We start from the raw sequence: 20,774 nt of genomic DNA on the forward strand, positions 1-20,774 counted from the left end.
AGGTATAGACCTGAAGAAGGGATTGGTGGGTCCTATAGTTCTTTTGTTTTTAATTTACTATTTTCCCATAATGGCTGCGTCAATTTACATTCCTATCAGTGGTATACAAGTGTTCTAATCCCTATACTCTATCAACACTTACCTGTTGTCTTTTTATTTTATTTATTTTTTTGAGGGAAATCTGGGCGCTGTCCCTCAGCTCTTCAGCTCAAAGTTAGCGCTCTACCACTTGATTTACAGTGCCACTTCTGGCTTATTTCTTTTTGCTTATGTGGTGCTGAGGACTCAAACCCAGGGCCTCAGGCATGCAAGGCAAGCGCTCTACCACTGAGCTACCTTCCCAGCCCCACCTTTTGTCTTTTTAATAGTTATCCTAATGAGTATCAAGTAATATCTGATTTCAGCTTTTACTTACATTTCCCTGACGATTAAGTGATATTGAACTTTTTTTTTCACATATTCTTTCAGTCTTTTTTAGCCCTGTTTGGGGAAAATGTCTGTTCATGTCTTTTGCCCACTTAATTTTTTTTTTGTGCTGTTGAGTTATGTGAGTTCCTTTTATGGTGGGTTGGACATTCACACTTTTTCAGATATGGTTCCCAAATATTTTGCCCCCTTTCATTTGGGGGATTATTTTCTTTGCTATGCAGAAACTTTTTCATGTGATGTGGTTGCACTGGTTTATTTTACTTTTGCTCCCTGTGCTTCTTGTGTGCTCTTTACCTTTTTTTAAATAACATTTTCCAAAGATAGACTTTTATAAATTTGAAGAAACTTTATGATCAGAGTTAGAATGACAGTCCATTTAAAATGAGAACACAGTATCCTCTCAATATCGAGTCCTCCAAACATATATTACATGTGGAGTACAAACATACATTAACATGTAGAGCTGAAAATGCATGAGGATTTACTTTTTTAGTTCACACCCTCTTTGCAATATATTTTTTAAAGTTTTACTCAGAATCTGCTCCTTAAGTAGTACTAAAAAAGAATGTACCGGTCACTGGTGGCTCACACCTGTAATCCTAACTACTCAGGAGGCTGAGATCTGAGGATTGAAGTACAAAGCCAGCCATGGCAGGAAAGTCTGTGAGACTCTTATCTCCAATAAACCACCAGAAAACCAGAAGTGGTGCTGTGGCTCAAGTGGTAGAGTGCTAACTTTGAGCTGAAGAGCTGAGGGACAGCACCGAGGCTCAGTGTTCAAGCCCCATGACCGACCCAAAAAAAGAATGCAAGATGAGAAAGCTTATTTTCAGTGTTTGACTACAATAGTTTTTAGAGGTGCTAAAAGTTTGAGAAATGTCCAGACTTCTTATTTTTAGCATCATTTCTGGTGAATTTTCCTCCCTATGTTTACATAGCAATGGTAGAACCATCTGGAAGTGATAGGGAGAGTTGTTTGCATGGAGGGAGGAAAAAGGCAGGAGAGTTACGCCCTATGCATTGCTGCAGTTTAACCTAATATCTTGCTCTCTATAAATCGTAGAAGTCACAAGGAAAGTTGCATTTTAAAGTCTTTGCCTGCACATTTGAAATATGAAGTTCATGGGTCTTGATTTGCTATTTCTTCCAACTACCCTCTGGCAATGCTTAAATGTTTAATGTAGCATTGAAGGAAAGATTTTTTTTCTTTAGTATCTTTATATTTCAAATCCTCTTGGCTTAAGCATGTTCATGAAAGCAAATGTTTCTAGTCAGTATTTCCTGAGAAAGAATGGAATATTTTGCAGTGATTTATTTTGAAAACCTTGAACTAAAATGTATTTTTCGGAACTATGCCTAACGTCTCAAAAGGGAGAGAAGCTTGGCAGGTTGAGGTGGGTGGGTAGGAGAAGTGGGGGGAGGGAGGAATGGTGATCATATGGGGTAGTGAAAAAAAGCTGAACTAGAGAATGGACAGGCCTATCTGGCTGCTTGACAAGTTCTTTCTTGGCCTCTTTTTCAGTTTAAACTGTGAGAACTCTCCTATCTTTGGTGATCTCAAAAGCATTCTTTGGAATCCTCCAAATTAAAAGCATCCCTCAGAATGCTCCAAGTTTTTAGGCTGAGGTTCTTTATAATGTCTGTTGGAAATTCCACACCTGGCTGGCTACATAGTCATTCTGTTCAGCATGGACTGTGTATTTGGAAGTTCAGTAATTTATTTGGAAACTGTTGAGGGTATTTCCTTTGGGATTGTCACTCACAAGACCAAGTGTCAGGGTTACTTACTTATAAATGCCAAGAAATTTTCCACAATTTAGTGTCCCTCTGCCACTATTCCTTATGAAAAACCAATAACAGGGAAAGGCGTCTTTAGACAAACCCTGATGTCATATAGGACTGAGGATACCAGAGACCACTTTTCTTTTCTAGGCAAGGAAATGAATCTACTTCTACTAGGACTAACCAACTTTGGGTAACTATCATACAACAGAACAGATGGACCTTCTTTGGATGCTAGGAGAATTTTTTTTTTCATGATTTGAACTCAGGATATTGCATTTGCTAGGCAGACTCTACCACTTGAGCCATACTCTGAAGGAAAAATACTTAAATCTCTTCTGTTCTCTTTTAATTGTGGAATAACTAGGAAATTGTGGTAGTTTAACTCATGTATTTGCTCTGCTGAAAGTCTTATTTGATCTATCATCTCTTTGCAGTAGGACCTTTTCTTTGTTAGAAGTTCTAAACCAGGGAAGAATAAGAACTGATAAATATTCTTTTAAGTCTCTTGACCTATTTCTAGCATCCTGTTTAGGCTATTGATTGGTGTGTTAGTTTTTATCATTGTGATAAAATATCTGAGGGAAAAACAAAACTACTTAAAAGGAAGAGTGGCTGGGAATGTGGCTTAGTGGTAGAGTGCTTGCCTAGCATGCACGAAGCTCTAGGTTCAATTCCTTAGTATCACATAAACAGAAAAAGCTGGAAACAGCGCTGTGGCTCAAGTGGTAGAGTGCTAGCCTTGAGCAAAAAAAGCTCAGGGAGAGTGCCGAGGCCCTGAGTTCAAGCCCAGGACTGGCCAAAAAAAAAAAAAAAAAAGAGGAAGAATTAGCTGGGTGCTAATGCCTTATACCTGTAATCCTAGCTACTCTCTGTGATCTGAGGATCACAGTTGGAAGCCAGCCCAGGCCTGAAAGTGCAGGAGACTCTTTATCTCCAATTAATCTGGAAGTATTACTATAGCTCAAGTGGTGGAGTGCTAAACTTGAGCAAAAGGAGCTTAGGGACTGTGCCCAGGCTAGAGTTCAAGGCCCAGGACCAGCAAGAAAAAAAAAAAGGATGAAGATTTACTTTGGCTTAAAGTTTCAGAGGTTTTAGGCAATGGCCACTGAGCTGTCACTTCTGGCTGGGCCCATGTATTGTCAAACGGACATCACTTCAGGGAGCATAGGTAGGCACTAAAAAATGACAGGAGGTGGGGAGTAGAGGAGGGTTGAAGGGTCCAGGACAAAATATACCCTTCCAGGGAATGCCTTCTCCTGTGGTCAGCTTCTTCCCATTAGGCCAGCAGATTATGAATCCATCCACAAATTAATTCGTTGAGAAACTAAGTGCCCTCAAGATCCAATCACCTCTCAAGAGTACCACCAGCTGGGGACCAAGCTTGGGGACCAAGATACTTTATATCTAAGCCAATAGTTGTAAAACCTATAGTTGATATGCCATCCTGAAAATTCCTGTGGTTTGTGTTGATAGATACCAGCAGTAATATGTACAAGGGAGTGGTTGTTCTTTTTGTTTTGTTTTGTTTCTTTGGGGGCGGGGTCCGGACGTGGGGCCTGAACTCTGGGCCTGGGCGCTGTCCCTCAGCTCTTCAGCTCAAGGTTAGCGCTCTACCACTTGAGCCACAGTGCCACTTCCGGCTTTTTTCTTTTTGCTTATGTGGTGCTAAGGAATCGAACCCAGGGCCTCATGCATGCAAGGCAAGAGCTCTACCACTGAGCCACCTTCCCAGCCTGTGGTTGTTTTTTCTCATGGGTCTCCATGAGACACAGTATACTACTGAAAGCTTTTATAGGTACAACTTATTCTTCCGTCCCAGCAATTATACATCCTACTTGGGGATACCTGTAAAGATGAATGCTGTTGCCAGCTAACAGAAGAACTTGAGTGTTGAGGAATAATCACTGTCAGAAAGGACACTGAAAGACATCTAGAACAGGCCTCTATCCTCACCCTTGTGTGATTCACAACAGTTCTTAGTTGTGGCCCATAAAAATGAAGTGACATTACATGCGGTTCACTGACGATATAGCTACATCTAGCCTGTCGCAATAAGGATTCTGAACATAAGCTGAAGACCTTATAAATCGGAGCCTGGTAATTCCCTGCCTTTTGTACGAAGACAGCACCAAGCCTTATTGTGGGTTCTGGTTGTTCTCTCAGTCCTCAGTGTCAGACTTGGGCAATATCATAGAGATTGGGAGTGGTGGAAGAGGCATGGGGGTGACAGAGACAGAGCTGAGCTCACTTGAGTCATTGCGGTGGTCAGCAGCCCTGAGTACATGACTGACTACCTCTGGCCAGGGCTGATACCTTTTCTGCAGGAATAGTTCCCCTGGCTGAGAAAGAGCTGATACTCTATTTGTTTCCAAGAACAGGGTAGGATCTGAGGGCCTGAGCCTGTAGAAGCAACATGGTATTATCATGGGACATAGCTGCTGGCTCATTCTTTGGGAGTTGCAAGATGCTTGAGGTAAAGTTTTATGGAAGCACATTCTTTTCTTCATCAGAATTCATACTGGCGGGGCATTGGTGGTTCATGCCTGTAATCTAGCTACTCAGGAGGCTGAGATACTAGGATCAGAGCTATCCAAGGAAAGAAAGTCAGCAAGACTCTTATCTCCAGTTAACCACCAGACAATCAGAAGTAGAGCTGTGGCTTGAGGCGGTAGAGCACTAGCCTCAAGAATGGCTTAGGAACAGTGCTCAGACCCTGAGTTCAAGTCCCATGACCAAAAAACAAAAGAATTCATAGCGAAGGGGAGTTTCCCATTCATTGTCTGTTGAATGTATTGGGGTGGGCAGCCCTGATTCTGATGGGGTAGGGACTGTTCTAGCACAGCTTTATCTTGAAAACTGGCTTAAGGGGCTGTAAACACAACTATATAAAGTACTTGAAAAGTTTTGCAGGTAGTGGAAAAACCCTGGAAAGTATTTGGAATAAAGCATAATTATAACTATGCCACAGGATAAAACAAATTGTTCTAGGTCATGCCTGTCCCCTCACTAACAAAATCCTATTAGGTTGCCAGGTATTCTGTAGTAGCCAAAGAAATTGTGGTTTTGAGTTGTTCACTATTTCTAGAAACTTCATAAAGTTAATCCAGAAATAGCAGGGTGGAGACCAAGCTAGGAAGCATGCTATTTTATGGTGCTTTTAGCAAAGGTAAGTATTTGCCTCAGGATCAGAAAATTACCAGCTGCCTCAGAGCTGGGTGGGCAGCTGGAGGAGAACTTGAAGGACAGGACTGATGAGTTGCAGGCATGTTATGTACTTCTAGCTGCTTCTTCTCTCTCATTCAATCCAACAAATATTTCTGAGTACCTGTGTAGACTACCATTAAATATTATCCTCTCTTTGCTAACTGGTTCTTGCAATTCAGTCTTCCTGTTCACAAACTCCTGAACTTAAATCTTCATTCAGTGGCCTTTCTTCTTGATGAACAGTTCATTCCTTTGATCATTGGGTGCTTTAAAAAAAAAATTTAGAAGCCTGGCACCAGTGGCTCACACCTGTAATCTTAGCTACTCAGGCTGAGATCTGAGGATCATGGTTCAAAGCCAGCCCAGGCAGGAAAATCTGTGAGACTCTTTTTTTGTTTTGTTTTGTTTTATTTTGGGTCCTGTCATGGGCCTGAACTCTGAGCCTGGGCGCTGCCCCTCAGCTCTTCAGCTGAAGGCTAGCACTCTATCACTTGAGCTACAGTGCCACTTCCGGCTTTTTTTTTTTTTTTGCTTATGGGTGCTGAGGAATTGAACCCAGGGCCTCAAGCATGCAAGGCAAGTGCTTTACCACTGAGCCACCTTCCCAGCCCTGTGAGACTCTTATCTCCAATAAAAACCACTAGAAAATTGGAAGTGGTGTAGTGACTCAAGTGGTAGAGTGCTGGCCTTGAGCTAAAGAGCTGAGGGACAGTCCCCAAGCCCAGAGTTCAAGTCCCATGACCGACAAAAAAAAAAAAAAATAGAGAGCATTCTTTTCATTCACTTGCTTAAAGGCTAATTTATGGTCCTGTGTTTGGTTTCTGGGTTAAAACACACACACACAAAAAACCAATTCCACCATGAAGCAATCTGTAACCCTCTTCCTATTCTGTATCCTGTGGAGTAGGAAAGCAGTTTTATACCTGTAATCCAGACCGGATTGATGTTTGATCTGGTGCTGTTGTACAACATTTTCCTGAAGCTCAGTGAAACTTAACTATGCTCAATAAAAAAAAAAACAAAACCAAAAACAAACAAACTTTTTTTTGCCAGTCCTGGGCCTTGAACTCAGGGCCTGGGCACTGTCCCTGAGCTGCTTTTGCTAATAGCTAGCTCTCTACCACTTGAGCCACAGCACCATTTCAAGCTTTTTCTGTTTATGTGGTACTGAGGAATCAAACCCAGGGCTTCATGCATGTTAGACAAGCATTGTACCACTAAGCCACATTCCCAGTTTCTCAATGAATTATTTTGGGGGGGGGGCAGGTCAGTTCTGCGTCTTGAACTCTGGGCCTGGGCACTGTCCTTCAGCTCAAGGCTAGCGCTCTACTACTTGAGCCACAGCACCACTTCCCCTTAATGAAATTTTGTAGAGATTAACATATATATATATATATATGTAAAACATATATATATAAAACATATATATATATATCTCATAGCAGGTGAGGAGTAGTCTAGAAGAACTATGAGGATTAGAAAAGCCAGGTACCTGAGATCTGAGGATTGCTATTTGAAGCCAGATTGGACAGGAAAGTCCATGAAACTCTTGCCTCTAATTTACCACCAAAAAACTGGAAGGGGAGCTGTGGCTCAAGTGGTAGAGTGCTAGCCTGAGCAAAAAAGCCCAGGGATAGCACCCAGACCCTGAGTTCAAGCCCCAGGACTGGCACAAAAAGAAAAATAAAACATCTACCACCACCACCAACAAAAAATTTATGCTGAGAATAAATCAGAGTCCAGGATCCTAGTCCTAAATCTGCTACTTTCTAGTGTGTGACTCTCTTTATCTAGCTGTACAGCTGTAGGTGATGGTCTGGCTGATCTCTAAAGACTTAAGCATTTCCAACCCCTTTATATGTACGTATTCAAAAATTATTCTGAGCATTAATATGTTCCCTTTTCCACACAGAGTGAAGGCTGCTCAGACAGAGTTAGGACAGCAAATCTTGGCAGATTTTGAAGAAGCTTTTCCTTCCCAGGGCACCAAGGTATTGTTTTACATTTTCCCTGCAGGCTTTAGATTATCCCCATCTTCTCCATGGTTCATGGTCACTACAGTAGTCCTTTAAGTATATTCCAAAAGTTTGTTGGCAGTGGCAAATCTGTTTCCTGACAGTTGAAGTTAATGAGACCACCCTTTATTTTAAATATCCCAAAGTAATGTCATTTCTGCATCGAAAAATAAGGAATTGTTTTGGTTTAATTTATATATGTCAAACCTTATATTCTGTCTGTCCTATAAAATCTTCTTTTTGCTTTAACACGGCTGTATTTAAATTTTTCAAAAGTCTTCAAGCCACAATGTTTTTTAGGATTGTTATATAACTTACTGGTTTCAGTTTGGTGAAAACTACTGGGAAGAGTATCGGGGGCTTATGTAACTCTCAGATCCACAGGAGAAACTCATTTTTAGTGATCAAAATCCTGTTCTTCAGAATTAATGCCTACTTTGATCACTTGTGGTATGGCTATTTGTGTTTGTTTGCAAAGCCTCAAAGCTTTCATTTGTGAGCTGTTGTTTCTACTTGTCACATCTCTCCTCTCTCTCTCTCTTGGCTGTCACTGTGCTGGGTAACTGCTATTAACTCCATCTTTCACATCCTTGTAGTAGATGTCATTCTAATCCTTCTCATGTGTCAGTGTGGGCAGAAAGCACAGAAGAGTTTCTTCTCTATTCATCAAGCTATTTCAATAGAGAGAACCCTTGAAGGTAGAGGTGAATTGAAGCATCCAGGTCAGCAGCATTCCTCACTCTGTTTTGTGGGTGGAGATGAGGATATATATTCACTTAGGAGCCAAGGCTCATTTCCTGGATCTGCTCTATAATTCAATAACTGGAAATATTTTCAACTAAAAGAAACGTAGGAAGTTGGCGTTGGTGGTTGCTCTAGGTTCAGGAGATTTCTTTCTTTCTTTCTTTTTTTAAATTTTACCAGTCCTGTGGCTTGAACTCAAAGCCTGGACACTGTTCTTGAGTAGCTGCTGCTGCTTCTTCTTCTTTTTTCACTTATGGCTAGCGGTTTACAACTTGAGCCACAGCTCTGCTTCTGGCTTTTTGGTAGTTAATTGGAGATAAGAGTCCTAGCACCCAGCTGGGAGATTATGTTCTATAGGAAACTTGCTCCTGATTTTAATGTCTTCTTATTTTGTGGCTGATCGCTAATAAGCAGGAATTTATTTGTGAAGTACTTTTTTTAAAGAATCTCATCTTCCTGAGTCCCTGGTGTACCTCAGGGAGGGAGTATCTGTTGGAGAACCATTATTTTTTTTGGCCACAGAGAAAACCAAGGTCAGAAAAATAAGGAAGTATTTATTGTAAGTCTGATTGTGACCATTAAGCTCTTCCTAGACCAATCTGCTTTCCTATGCTCTACTACCCCAGACCACTTCAGAAAGTTTCAGAAGATGTGAATGAAGACCATCTTCATTATTTAACCATGGCCTACTTTATAGGTTTTCTCCCAGATCCCACCAAGTCAGGTGAAGTTAAATGCTGTTCTTTAATGCTCTACCTCCCTTTTTTTTTTAAAAAAAAGTTATTTTATTGTAAAGATGATATACACAGGGGTTATAGTTACATAAGTAAGGTAATGAGTACATTTCTTTTTGAATAGTGTTACCCCCTCCCTCATTTTCCTCTGTTTTCCCTCTCCCCTCTTGACTCCCCCGCCCACTTCCCCTTTCTCTTGCTCAGTGACTGACTTTGTTGTTATTGTTGTTAACTTTTCTTAAAGGTTTTGTGTTTCTGTTTGCAAATGGAATCAAGATGCTCAAAATATAGTTCCATCTTTTTCATAAATGAATTTTTTTTGGTCGGTCATGGGGCTTGAACTCTGGGCCTGGGCACTGTCCCTCAGCTCTAGGCCAGTGCTCTACCACTTGAGCCACAGAGCCACTTCCCATTTTCTGGTGGCTAATTGGAGATGAGAATCTCAACAGACTTTCCTGCCCAGGCTGGCTTTGAACTGCAATCCTCAGATCTCAGCCTCCTGAGTAGCTAGGATTACAGGCATGAGCCATTGGTACCTGGCTTCGTAAATGAAATTTTTTAAATTTGTAGGATTTGGCCTCCATGGCTTCTCTATCAGATCAAACAAATGCATCCAGATTCCAGAGCTGAGCAGCCCGTGTGGTAGCCTAAGGTCTACTCAGTCTGGAGCAGGTTGCATGTTAACAGTTAAGGTCTCCAGCAGCTGACCAGACACTTGTGAAACACTTGGGCTTTAATTTAGGTAGGTAACATTAACTAGAATTGGCCAAAATTAATAATAATATTGAAGATTCAGAAGAACCTTATCCTAATTCAATCCCATTATTTTTCAGATGATATTGAGCAACTTCTCCAAAGCTAGGGGACTATTTAGCTCAGTCATGAATAAATTCCAGATGTTCTTTGTATCAGCAAGACCTCATTCACCACATTTATTCATTTGTTCACTTACCATACAGAAAGGCTTAGTGAGATGGAGTTATCTTTGGTTGTAACAGAGACTTCCATCATGATGCATCCTTGCAGCCCCAGTTCTCTACCACTGTTCTTTTCGGTATTACAACTTTGATCAGCTGGGTTGTTGACTATCAGTGAAACAGGCTGATGTTTGAGCATCTGGTTTTTGCTTTGTTTATTTTGTTCTTTTGTGTGTGCCAATCCTGGGGCTTGAACTCAAATCTTGGGCACTGTCCCTGCACTTCTTTGCCTAAGGCTAGTACTCTACCGCTTGAGCCATAGTTCCCACTTCTGGCTGTTTTGGTAGTTTAATTGGTAATCATAGACTTTCCTGCCTGGGCTGGCTTCCAACTGTGATTCTCAAATACTCAACCTCCTGATTAGCTTAGATTACAGGTAGAATGAGTCACTAGTCTCCAGCCTGGTTTTGTTTTAAAGCTAACCACCTTGTTTGAGCTTTTAAGAACAAGAAAGGTAGAGTTTGTTAGGGAAAAGTGGTACAACAGAGTTTCTACACTGCTTCTAGAGCTCTGCTTTTTTAAGCCTCTCTCATTTTTGCTATTCAGATGGCAAGATTTTCTGTGATCCTAGTTGGTCCTGTTTTCTACAATGTCTCACTGCTAATCACAGAGTAATTTTATGTTGGCTACTGTGAGACTATTTTTTTTTTTTTTTTTGGTCCGGTCGTGGGGCCTGAACTCTGGGCCTGGGCGCTGTCCCTCAGCTCTTCAGCTCAAGGCTAGCGCTCTACCACTTGAGCCACAGCGCACTTCCGGCTTTTTTCTTTTTGCTTATGTGGTGCTGAGGAATCGAACCCAGGGCCTCAGGCATGCAAGGCAAGCGCTCTACCACTGAGCCACCTTCCCAGCCCGACACAAAGGTGTAATTGCCTATATGCATCTGATTATATAAAATAATGTTTATTGAAATGAACTCCAGGAAATGGAAATGAGGTCTTTTTCTTTGTTGCTGTTTTTATTTTCTTTCTTTTGGGGGAAGGGCAAGAGGGGTTACAGGAACAGAGGGACAAAGGATGAATGAATGCAGCAGTGATACTCACTAGACACTATGTTGAAAATGAACCATACAACTTGTAGGAGGGAAAAACTGGGAGAGAGCAAGAGAAGGAGTGATATTGTCCAAAAAGAAATGTACTCTTTTTTGTTGTTGTTGTTCAAAGCCAGCCCAGTCAGGAACATCTATGAGACTCTATTTTTTTGTGGGTTGTAGGGCTTGAACTCTGGACTTGGGCATTGTCCCTGTGCTCTTCAGCTCAAGGTAAGCGCTCTACCACTTGAGCCATAGCACCACTTCTGGTTTTCTAGTGGTTTATTGGAGTCTCACAGACTTTCCTGCCCAGGGTGGCTTTGAACCGTGATCCTCAGATCTCAGCCTCCTGAGTAGCTAGGATTACATGTGTGAGCCACTGGTGCTTGGCTAAGAAGAAATGTACTCTTTACCTTACTTATGTACTGTAACTGTGCTGTATGTCATTTTTATAATAATGATTTTTATTTTATTTATTTATTTATATTTTTTGCCAGTCCTGGGCTTGAACTCTGGACCTGGGCACTGCCCCTGTGCTCTTCAGCTCAAGGCGAGCACTCCAGCACTTGAGCCACAGTGCCACTTCTGGCTTTTTCTGTTTATGTGGTGCTGAGGAATTGAAGCCAGGGCCTCATACATGCAAGGCAAGCACTCTACCACTGAGCCACCTTCCCAGCCCTAATAATGATTTTTAGAAATCATTTTAAAATGTTGGTATCTGAATTCAGATATTTACTTATTTATTTAACTTATTATTGGTACTGGGCTTTGAACTAAGGGCCTTCTATTTGCTAGGCAGGCAGCTTTCACTTGAGCCATGGCCCAGTCCTTCCTTGCTTTAGTTATTTGAATAGGGCCTCATGTTTTTGCCTGGGGTCCTCCTATCTATGGCTTCTGGAGTAGCTGGGACCACAGATATGTGCTACCACATTTGTTTTTATTTTTTTTGCTGATAGCAGGGCTTGAATTTAGGGGCCTTGCAATCTCTTGACTTGTTTACTCATGCCTGGCTCTCTACTACCACTCTTACCACCAACCCAGCTTTTGCTGGTTACTTTGGAAGAAGTTTCATGGACTTTTCTTCTGGCTGGCTAGCTTTAAATTGCAATCCCCCAGGTTTCTGCCTCCTTAGTAGCTAGAATTTCAGGCATGAGCCACTAGTGCCCAGCATATATCAGTATATTTGTTAGGATGAAGTCTTGCTAACTTTTTGCCCAAGCCTACCTTGAACTGTGCAATTCCTGATCTCCACCTCTCAAGTAGCTGGAAGAACAGATGTCAGCTACTGTGTCCAGCCTTTCTAATCATTTTAAAGTCCTTTTCTCATTAATCTTTTCTGAAGTATCGGTGAATATAGCCCAGTCACACAATCTCTTTGTATTAAACATTACAGCCCAGCAAGATGAAATCAATGTATCTATGACAAGTGGTGCTGGAACCAAACTGTGTGTGTGTGTGTGTGTGTGTGTGTGTGTGTGTGCAGTTACATTTGATTCAGTTACATTTGATTCTAGGATAATAAGCCCAGAGCTTCAGGTAGACTAGGTAGCTGTCTACCTCTGAGCTATATACCCCACATCAAGTCTTCCACCAAATCACTTAAAGTACCTTCAAGTTGCATGTTTTAAACACATTAGGGATAATATGTTTTAAGTGATATTGGCTTTATTTTTTTAAAAAACAGACTTGACTGTTTAGAGCAATTTTAGAGTAATTTCTAAATTGGGCAGACAGCTGCTGCTACACACAACAGCCTTCCTCCTTTACTCATTTGTTATGATAAAACCTTCACTCTGAGCCCATAGTTTACATTAGGATTCACTTTTGATATTGTGCCTTCTAAGTAGCTATTGTTTTAAGAAATAAGCTATCTTAGACTTAGATTCTCTATATAGTATTTTATGACTATTTATTCAGTTAATTGTAGTTGTCACTTTCTAAATCCCAGTTAGCAAAGGAAAAGTGGATTCCTTAAGAACGTGTTTACTCATTCTCTTTAGTTTTAGACTTGCCAACAGGCATGTGAGAATTCAGGCTGCAGGAGACTGGAGGTTTCCAAAGCCAGCCAGTGATCCCTGTGAGCGCCAGGACCTGCTTTTCTCCAGCAGTGTTGCTGCCAAGCTTTTATTGTTAGAATTTTGGCTCACGTCCTACAGATACATCACTCTCAGATAAACTTAGAGGCTCTTTGTTTGATTTTGCTTTTTATTTGTGTGGGAAGATGATGACAGCTTAGTACTTACCAATAACTCAACCTTGTCACTGTTCCCTAATAATCTACATTCTAAAACAGAACACCTCCATAGTGGCCAACCTTCTACATGTTGACTTTTGAATGGACATTCTGTTGTTCAGGGTTATGTCTAGAGTCCCAATTCCAGGGGAGAAGATGCTGATTAAATTCTGGAAGATGTAGGATTTTGTCCTTCAGAAACTTACAATTTGTGAAATTATATAAGACATAAACATTTTAAAATAATAAGTGCTTCATGTATATCATCAATAAATTACTGAAAGTTTGAAGATATAAATGTAGTAGTAACTGTTAGGTTTTTAAAAAGAGGTAGCCGAGTAAGAACAGCACCAGCACTCACGTGGTATTCAGGTAAGGGGTAGGTTTATTCAGTAGACCTGCTGGGACCAAGCAAGGTTGGCACTCCACATGGCTGGGAAAGGCCTGGAAATGAGAGAGAGCTGGGAAAGAGAGGAAAGAGCTAGAAAAGAGCAGAAAGAGGGGTAAGAACAGTAGCACTCACGTGGTATTCAGGTAAGGGGTAGGTTTATTCAGTAGACCTGCTGGGACCAGGCAAGGTTGGCACTCCACGTGGCTGGCAAAAGAGAGGAAAGAGAGAAAAGAGCTAGAAAAGAGCAGAGAGAGCAAGAAAAGAACAGAGAGAGAGCTAGAAACGAACAGAGAGAGCGCCTGGGCCTGGGCTAGGCCTTATCTAGGGTATGGGTGGGGAAAGGTGTGGCCACATCAAATTCAGATGTGACCTCAGCAGATGCAGATGTGACCTCTTCCAGGTGTCCCAGTTGCCTAGGTAATGCAGGTACTGGGTGGAGACTTTGCTGCGAGGAGGGTGGAGTCTGCTTGCCATCCAGGGGCGGACCTTACAGTAACCATGTTATCAAATTAACATGAAAATCCCTTTTTAACTGGTACATAATTTTACCTTAATTTTTTACTTCCCCCATTCCGCTCCCCCCTCTCCCCACTAGTCCTAGGGCTTGTACTCAGGGCCTGGTCCCTGTCCCTGAGCTTTTTTGCTCAAGGCTAGCATTCTGCCACTTGAGCCACAGCTCTATTTCTTGCTTTTTGGTAGTTAATTGGAGGTAAGTGTTCTATGGACTTTACTATCCAGGCAAGCTTCAAACTGGGATCTTCAGATCTCATTCTCCTGAGTAGGATTACAGGTGTAAGCGACCAGTGACCAGCTTAAAATTCTTATTTACTACATGTATAATAATTATCCCTTATCTATTGTTTCATTTCCAGGGCAGAATTCTACAAATAAACAGTCCATACATTTTAAGATAACATCCATCATAGTATGTTATAATTGTTCTATTTTATTCTGAGCTATTGTTACTATTCTCCTAAAATGCTTATAAATGACAGTTACCATAGATAAATTCATATACAGGAAAAAAACGTACTTGTGGAATCTGATGTGTTTTCATGGTTTCAAGCATGGACTGTGTCTACCTGTCACCTATTTATTTTGTCTTATTTTACATGAATGATCAGTTTGTTTGAAATGTTCTTATCTTTTTATTTTGAAGGGCAGAACTTTCCAAGATCATGCGTACCAGAGCTAAGGAAATTGAAGTGAAGTTGCTTCTTTTTGCAATTCAGAGAACAACTAACTTTGAGGGGTTTCTTGCAAAACGTTTCTCTGGCTGTACCCTAGCCGATGGAACCCTGGTAAGACCTTCCTGAAGTAGCTGGATAGAAAACCAATGTCTGGGGTGGCTGGCCTTTATTTCTGTCCTTTGGAGCTCCAAGATCACAGGCAAACAAGTGGTACTGTTGTATATGATGAATCAAGTAGTTACAAACTTGGATCTGTTCTGAGACACACTGGAGTTCTCACCTGCCCAAGAAATCCCCCAGAGGTTGAAAATACTAAAGTAGTATGGGCAGTAGAGGCCTCTGTTGACAAGGGCAGAGACCATGAAAAACTGATGTGAACTTTGCTTTAGTTTGCAAAGACAATGTTCTTTTGTGGAAAACAGGTAAGGCATTGTCACAGTAGCAGTTGACTGATTGTCAAACTCCCTTTTTCTGAAGGGGCAGAGTGGGAAGTGTTTGTTTCTCAGGGCAGCAGGGCCCCTGTTCATTTTAACTCCTTATACCAGGTACAGGTATCCCAGCAGCTGCTCTGCTCTGGAATGGTGGTGGTTCCTGGTCAGCCAGGAACCCTTGAACCTTTCTCCTCAGTCCTTTCCTGTCTGGTCTTCTGTTTGAAATTCTCTAGCAGAACATTTGTAAATCTCCCTTCCAGTCATTCAAATGCTGTCTCTTCTCCTGTCAAGTTTGTAAGAGAATTGCAGATTATAAATCCTTGATGGGGAAATCCTACTGAGCTCAACTCTCTTTTCACCTCACTCATTTGTCAGCTGTCCTCTCCCAATCATTCACTTTTCTAAGGAAATTCGGACTCTTCCCCAGACTTCTATGTCCAGATGTTATGATCTGCCTCCAGTCTGAGTACCAGCTTCTGACAGTGGGTACCCCATAGCCTTCAAGGATTTTCCGAGGGATGTGTCTCTGTAAAGACAGTAGAACCACTATGGCCTCTTCAACTAGGCAGTCTGGTCTGGCTGTGGGAGATGTTCAGGTTTTTACTATAGCTGATGTTCACCTGAACTTGATCCTGCTGTCACCTCAGTTTGGGCTGCTAGGGGTCACCACAACTCTCAGTGGAAGGCCATGGAGCATCAGTCATATCCATGGACCATGTGTACAGCAGAACATGAGGAAGAGGTCACTGGATTCCCAGTCTAGCTGCCAGCACCTAGCTAAAGACTTGCTTCTTTCTGGCCCCTTGCCTTCTCCTATGCTCATTACATCCAGGATAGACTTTAAAAACATTTTTTTGGCCACCATTTTGTTAGGGCTTCAGAATTGCCTATGACATGAACCAAATTATAACTTGATATACTTTAATATATGCCACATTTTATAGAAAGCTAGCAAATGAATCCGGCAATAAGTCAGCCAGGAAGCCAAGTTGGCCAGACATCCTGCCTTGTTGCTTCTTCCCTGGCCAATACCTGCCCTCAGCACTACTCTCCCTTGCCAGCTTCCCTGTGTCACACAGGACCTTTTAAGCCCTGATGTCTTAGACAGTGGAACAGAGACAATAATCTTGAAAGTGGCTAACTCACCAGAAGCACTTGCCACAGCCCAGCTTCTTCCATCCAAGGGCTGTGAAGCATTGTCTTTGCTCTTTCTTGAGAGTTGCACTTTAGACTTAAGGACAGGCTTGCATTGTCTTTGTTGTACCAGTGCTGTCAAGTTACAGCACATCCTCCATGTCCAACATTGAGGGAGGGAAGGAGAGAGAGAGGGACCTGCCAGGGCTTCTTCCTGTTTCCTCAACTCCTGACCCTGTAGGCAGGATTCAAGGTAGTCTGAAAATTCAAATGCTTTGAAATTAAAAGCAAAAATGTCTGGATGTGACTTAACTATATCCATGTGCATTTTGAGTGACTTGATTATTAGATTGAAGGTGAATAAATTATATTCAACCTTCTGCTGAAAGTAGAGTAGATGAGGTTAGGTTTTTAAGACTGCCTTACTGAACTTGAGAGGGTTTTTTTTTTATTTCACCCCCCCCCTTTTTTTAATAGAACAATTTTTTCCCATTGCATGCTATGGAATTTTCTTTCCTCTTGGCCAGTGCACAGGTTTCCTGTCCAAACAAAATTGTCATTGGACTTAAAGAGATCATCTTAATATTCATGTTTACTAGCCTGGTTTTTATTTATTTATTTTTGTCAGTTATGGGGCTTGAACTCAGGGTCTGGGCAATGTCCTTGAGCTCTTTCACTCAAGACTAGGGCTCTATTACTTTGAGCTACAGCTCCACTTCTGGTTTTCTGGTGATTGATTGGAGATGAGTCTCATAGACTTTCCTGCCTATTCTGGCTTTGCACCATGATCCTCAAATCTCAGTCTCCTGAGTAGCTAGGATTATAGAGGTGAACTACCAATGTTGGCTACTAGCCTGGTTTTAAAAATTATAGGGAAGCTGCAAGAGCAATTTTCTGTTTTGTTTTGTTTTTGAGACAAGATCTTCCTATATAGCCCAAGCTGGCCTCAAACTTGTAATCCTCCTGCTTCAATCTCCTGAGTGCTTAGGACTACAGGCCAGTTTACAGTTCCCAACCATGCAATTTGAGCACAAGAACATTTACTTATGAAAGCCTGTACAGAGCATCTCACCCCATACCTCAGTTATCTTACCCACTCAGCAAGTACATTAGGGTAATGGTTTTAAAAAAAAAAAAAGAGGGGCTGGGAAGGTGGCTTAGTGGTAGAGTGCTTGCCTTGCATGCATGAGGCCCTGGTTCAATTCCTCAGCACTACATAAGCAGAAAAAAAAAAGCCAGAAGTGGTGCTGTGGCTCAAGTGGTAGAGTGCTGTCCTTGAGCTGAAGGGCTCAGGGACAGCTCCCAGGCCCAGAGTTCAGGCCCCATGACCAGCAAAAAATAAATTAATTAAATAAATTAAAAATAAATAAATAAATAAAAAAGAAGTGGGACTTTCCCAAGATTTCTTTCTTTTTTTTTTTTTCTTTTTTGGGTCTAGTCGTGGGGCCTGAACTCTGGGCCTGGGCACTGACCCTCAGCTCTTCAGCCTAAGGTTAGCACTCTACCACTTGAGCCACAGCGCCACTTCCGCCTTTTTTTTTCTTTTTGCTTATGTGGTGCTGAGGAATCGAACCCAGGACCTCAGGCATGGAAGGCAATCGCTCTTCCACTGAGCCACCTTCCCAGCCCTTTCCCAAGATTTCTGTTTTGAATAAAGGAATATCTCTCCCTTACCCATTGAATTTCCTATAAGTGGGATTTTTTTTTAGGGGGAGGTAGGGATAGTACTGAAGTTTGAGCTCAAGGTCTCACACTTGGTAGGTAAGTTCTCTACCACTTGAGCAAACCTTTTTTTGAGGCCAGTCTCAGATCTCCATTCTCCTATCTATGTCTCCTGTATAGCTGGGATTACAGATGTGCATCACCATGCCCAACTTATTTATCAAGATGAGGGTCTTGCTTACTTTTTGTTCAGGCTGGCCTGGAACTGATATCCTCCTGATTCCCACTTCCTTTGTAGCTGGGATTAAAGGCATGAACTGGCCAGTGTGAAATATTTTATAAATGGCTTTTTGATGCTAAAGGAATTTCTTATTTTATTTTTCTAAGGGGAAATTAACTTCTATTTTTTTCCTAATGAGAAAGCAATCCATAGTTAAGAAAGAAAAATTTGAAAACTTATAGGCAAAAATAGAGAAGCAGGAAAAAAAGGGCATTTGTTTTCCTATCAGAAATGAGGATTTTGTTTTGTTTTTTAATACATTTTAGACAGTTGGGGTTTGAACTCAAGGCCCCATGCCTGCTGGACAGGCAGTCTACTGCTTGAGGCTTTCCAAACCTAGACATTGTATTTTAAATACATTTTTCCTGAACTTGTTTTAATTTTTAAGTGGAGATATAATTTCCATAACAAAATTTCACATACAAAAATCTCATGTTTTCAAGTGTACAATGTAGGGATTTTAGTATATTTACAAGGTTATGCCCTCACGTCAACAGTATAATCCCAGGACATTTCCTTTAACCAAAAAGAAGTTCCCGGTAACACTTGCTTCCTCTATCTCTGGGAAACCACTGTCCTATTTTTTAATTCAGTTTTACCTGTTCTGGATATGTCACATAAGTGGAATCATACCATGTTTGTCTTTTGTACCTGGCCTCCATCACTGAGTACAGTGTTTTTTTTTGAAGACTGTCTGTGTTTGTTATTTGTCAATACCTCATTCCTTTTTATGGCTGAATAATATCCTATCAAATGGATATGCCACATTTTATCTCTTTATCAGCTAGTGAACAGTTGGATTATTCCCACTTTTTTGTTGGTTTGGTTTGGTTTGCTTTGTTTTTGTTTTGAGACAGGAGCTCCCTGTATAGCCCAGGTTGACTTCAAATTCACAATCCTCCAGCCTCTACTTCCTCGGTGTTAAGATTACAGGTATATGCTACCATGTCTAGTTGTTTCTACTTCTTAACTACTGCAAATGTTAGTGCATATGTTTTTAGGTAAACATGTTTTGTGAGGATATACCTCAGAGTGTAATATGACAACTCTAGGATTAACTTTTTGAGGAACTGCAACACTTTTGTACATTTCTACCTGCAAAGCAGTTGAGTTCCAGTTTCTCCACATTCTTAACAACACTTGTTATTTTCCTTTTCTTAAGTTACAGCTATGCTCATCATGTAAAGTAGTATCTCACTGGGATTTTAATTTGCTTTTTCCTAATGATCTGTGACACTGCACATCTCTTCATATGAGTGGGTCATTTGTGCATGCTTGGTCGATAGAATCTTCATCAAGCTCCTAGCCCATTTTTTAAAATTGTTTTTATTCATTCGATCATTTATTTACTAATGGATTGAGAGATTCATTGCAGTGCTAGGGACTGAACTAAGGTAAGTACAATATCACGTGAACCATGGCCTTAGTCTTTTTCTTTTTAGTCTGTCTTTCAGGTAGGGTCTTATATTAACTTTGCCTGCACTAACCTTGAACTCCAGTCCCTCTATTTAGGCCTCTCATATAGCTGGTACCATAGGTATGCTCCACCAAGGCTGGCCTTTTTTTTTTTTTTTTGGTCGGTTCTGGGGCTTGAACTCAGGGCTTAGGTGCTGTCCTTGAGCTCTTTTCCTTAAGGCTAGTGTTCTACCACTTAAGCCACAGCTTGACTTGCAGCTTTTTGGTGATTAATTGGAAATAAGAATCTTATGAACTTTCCTGCTTGAACGTCTAGCTTTTTTCTTTTTTCTTTTCAGTCGTGGGGCTTGAAAGCAGGGCCTGGGTACTGTCCCTGAGCTTTGAGCTCAAAGCTAGTGTTCTACCTCTTTGAGCCACAGCTCCACTTCCAGTTTTCTGGTAGGCTGGTTTTGAACTATGAGTAGCTAGAATTGCAGGTGTGAGTCACCAGTGCCCTGCTTTGTTTCATTATGAAATGCCTCATGAATTTGCATGTCATCCTTGTGCAGGAACCATGCTAATTTTCCCTGTATTGTTCCAATTTTAGTATATGTGCTGCTGAAATGAACTCTAGCTTTTTTTTTTTTTTTTGGTGTGGACCTTAAACTCCAGTCCTGGGTACTGTCCCTGAGCTTTTTCACTCAAGGCTAGCAGGCTACCACTTTGAGCCACAACTCCACTTCTGGTTTTCTGATGGTTAATTGGAGATAAGAGTCTTACAGACTTTCTTTAAACCACAATCCTTAGATCTCAGCCTCCTGAGTAGATAGGATTACAGCTGTGAGCCACCAGCACCTGGGCACTGTCCCTCAGCACTCTACCACTTGAGCCACAGCGCCACTTCCAGGTTTTTTTTTTCTTTTTGCTTATGTGGTACTGAGGTATCGAACCCAGGGCCTCAGGCATGCAAGGCAAACGCTGTACCACTGAGCCACCTTCCCAGCCCCCAGTTCTGGTATATTTTTAAGATAGATCTCACTGACTTTTTTCCCAGGTTGCCCTTGAACCACAATCTTCCTGTCCCCATCTCCAAAATAAATAGGAATACAGGTATAAAATTTAATTTTTACCTGATAACATAAA

General features: G+C 41.3%; 1 protein-coding gene across 1 annotated transcript in view; it reads left to right on the forward strand.

The window, feature by feature from the left end:
• The window catches only part of Vps53 (vacuolar protein sorting 53 homolog (S. cerevisiae)), a 132,281-nt gene that overhangs the window by 48,519 nt on the left and 62,988 nt on the right, over window positions 1–20,774 (forward strand). The window contains exons 8-11 of the mRNA XM_013016304.1: window positions 7,331–7,409; window positions 7,761–7,798; window positions 12,916–13,044; window positions 14,699–14,840. Of these exons, the coding sequence (XP_012871758.1) occupies window positions 7,331–7,409; window positions 7,761–7,798; window positions 12,916–13,044; window positions 14,699–14,840 (388 nt within the window). The remainder of the gene's footprint in view (window positions 1–7,330; window positions 7,410–7,760; window positions 7,799–12,915; window positions 13,045–14,698; window positions 14,841–20,774) is intronic.

This window comes from Dipodomys ordii, unplaced genomic scaffold (genome assembly GCF_000151885.1).
Source record: "Dipodomys ordii isolate 6190 unplaced genomic scaffold, Dord_2.0 Scaffold31, whole genome shotgun sequence".
In the NCBI taxonomy this organism is placed as follows: domain Eukaryota; kingdom Metazoa; phylum Chordata; class Mammalia; order Rodentia; family Heteromyidae; genus Dipodomys; species Dipodomys ordii.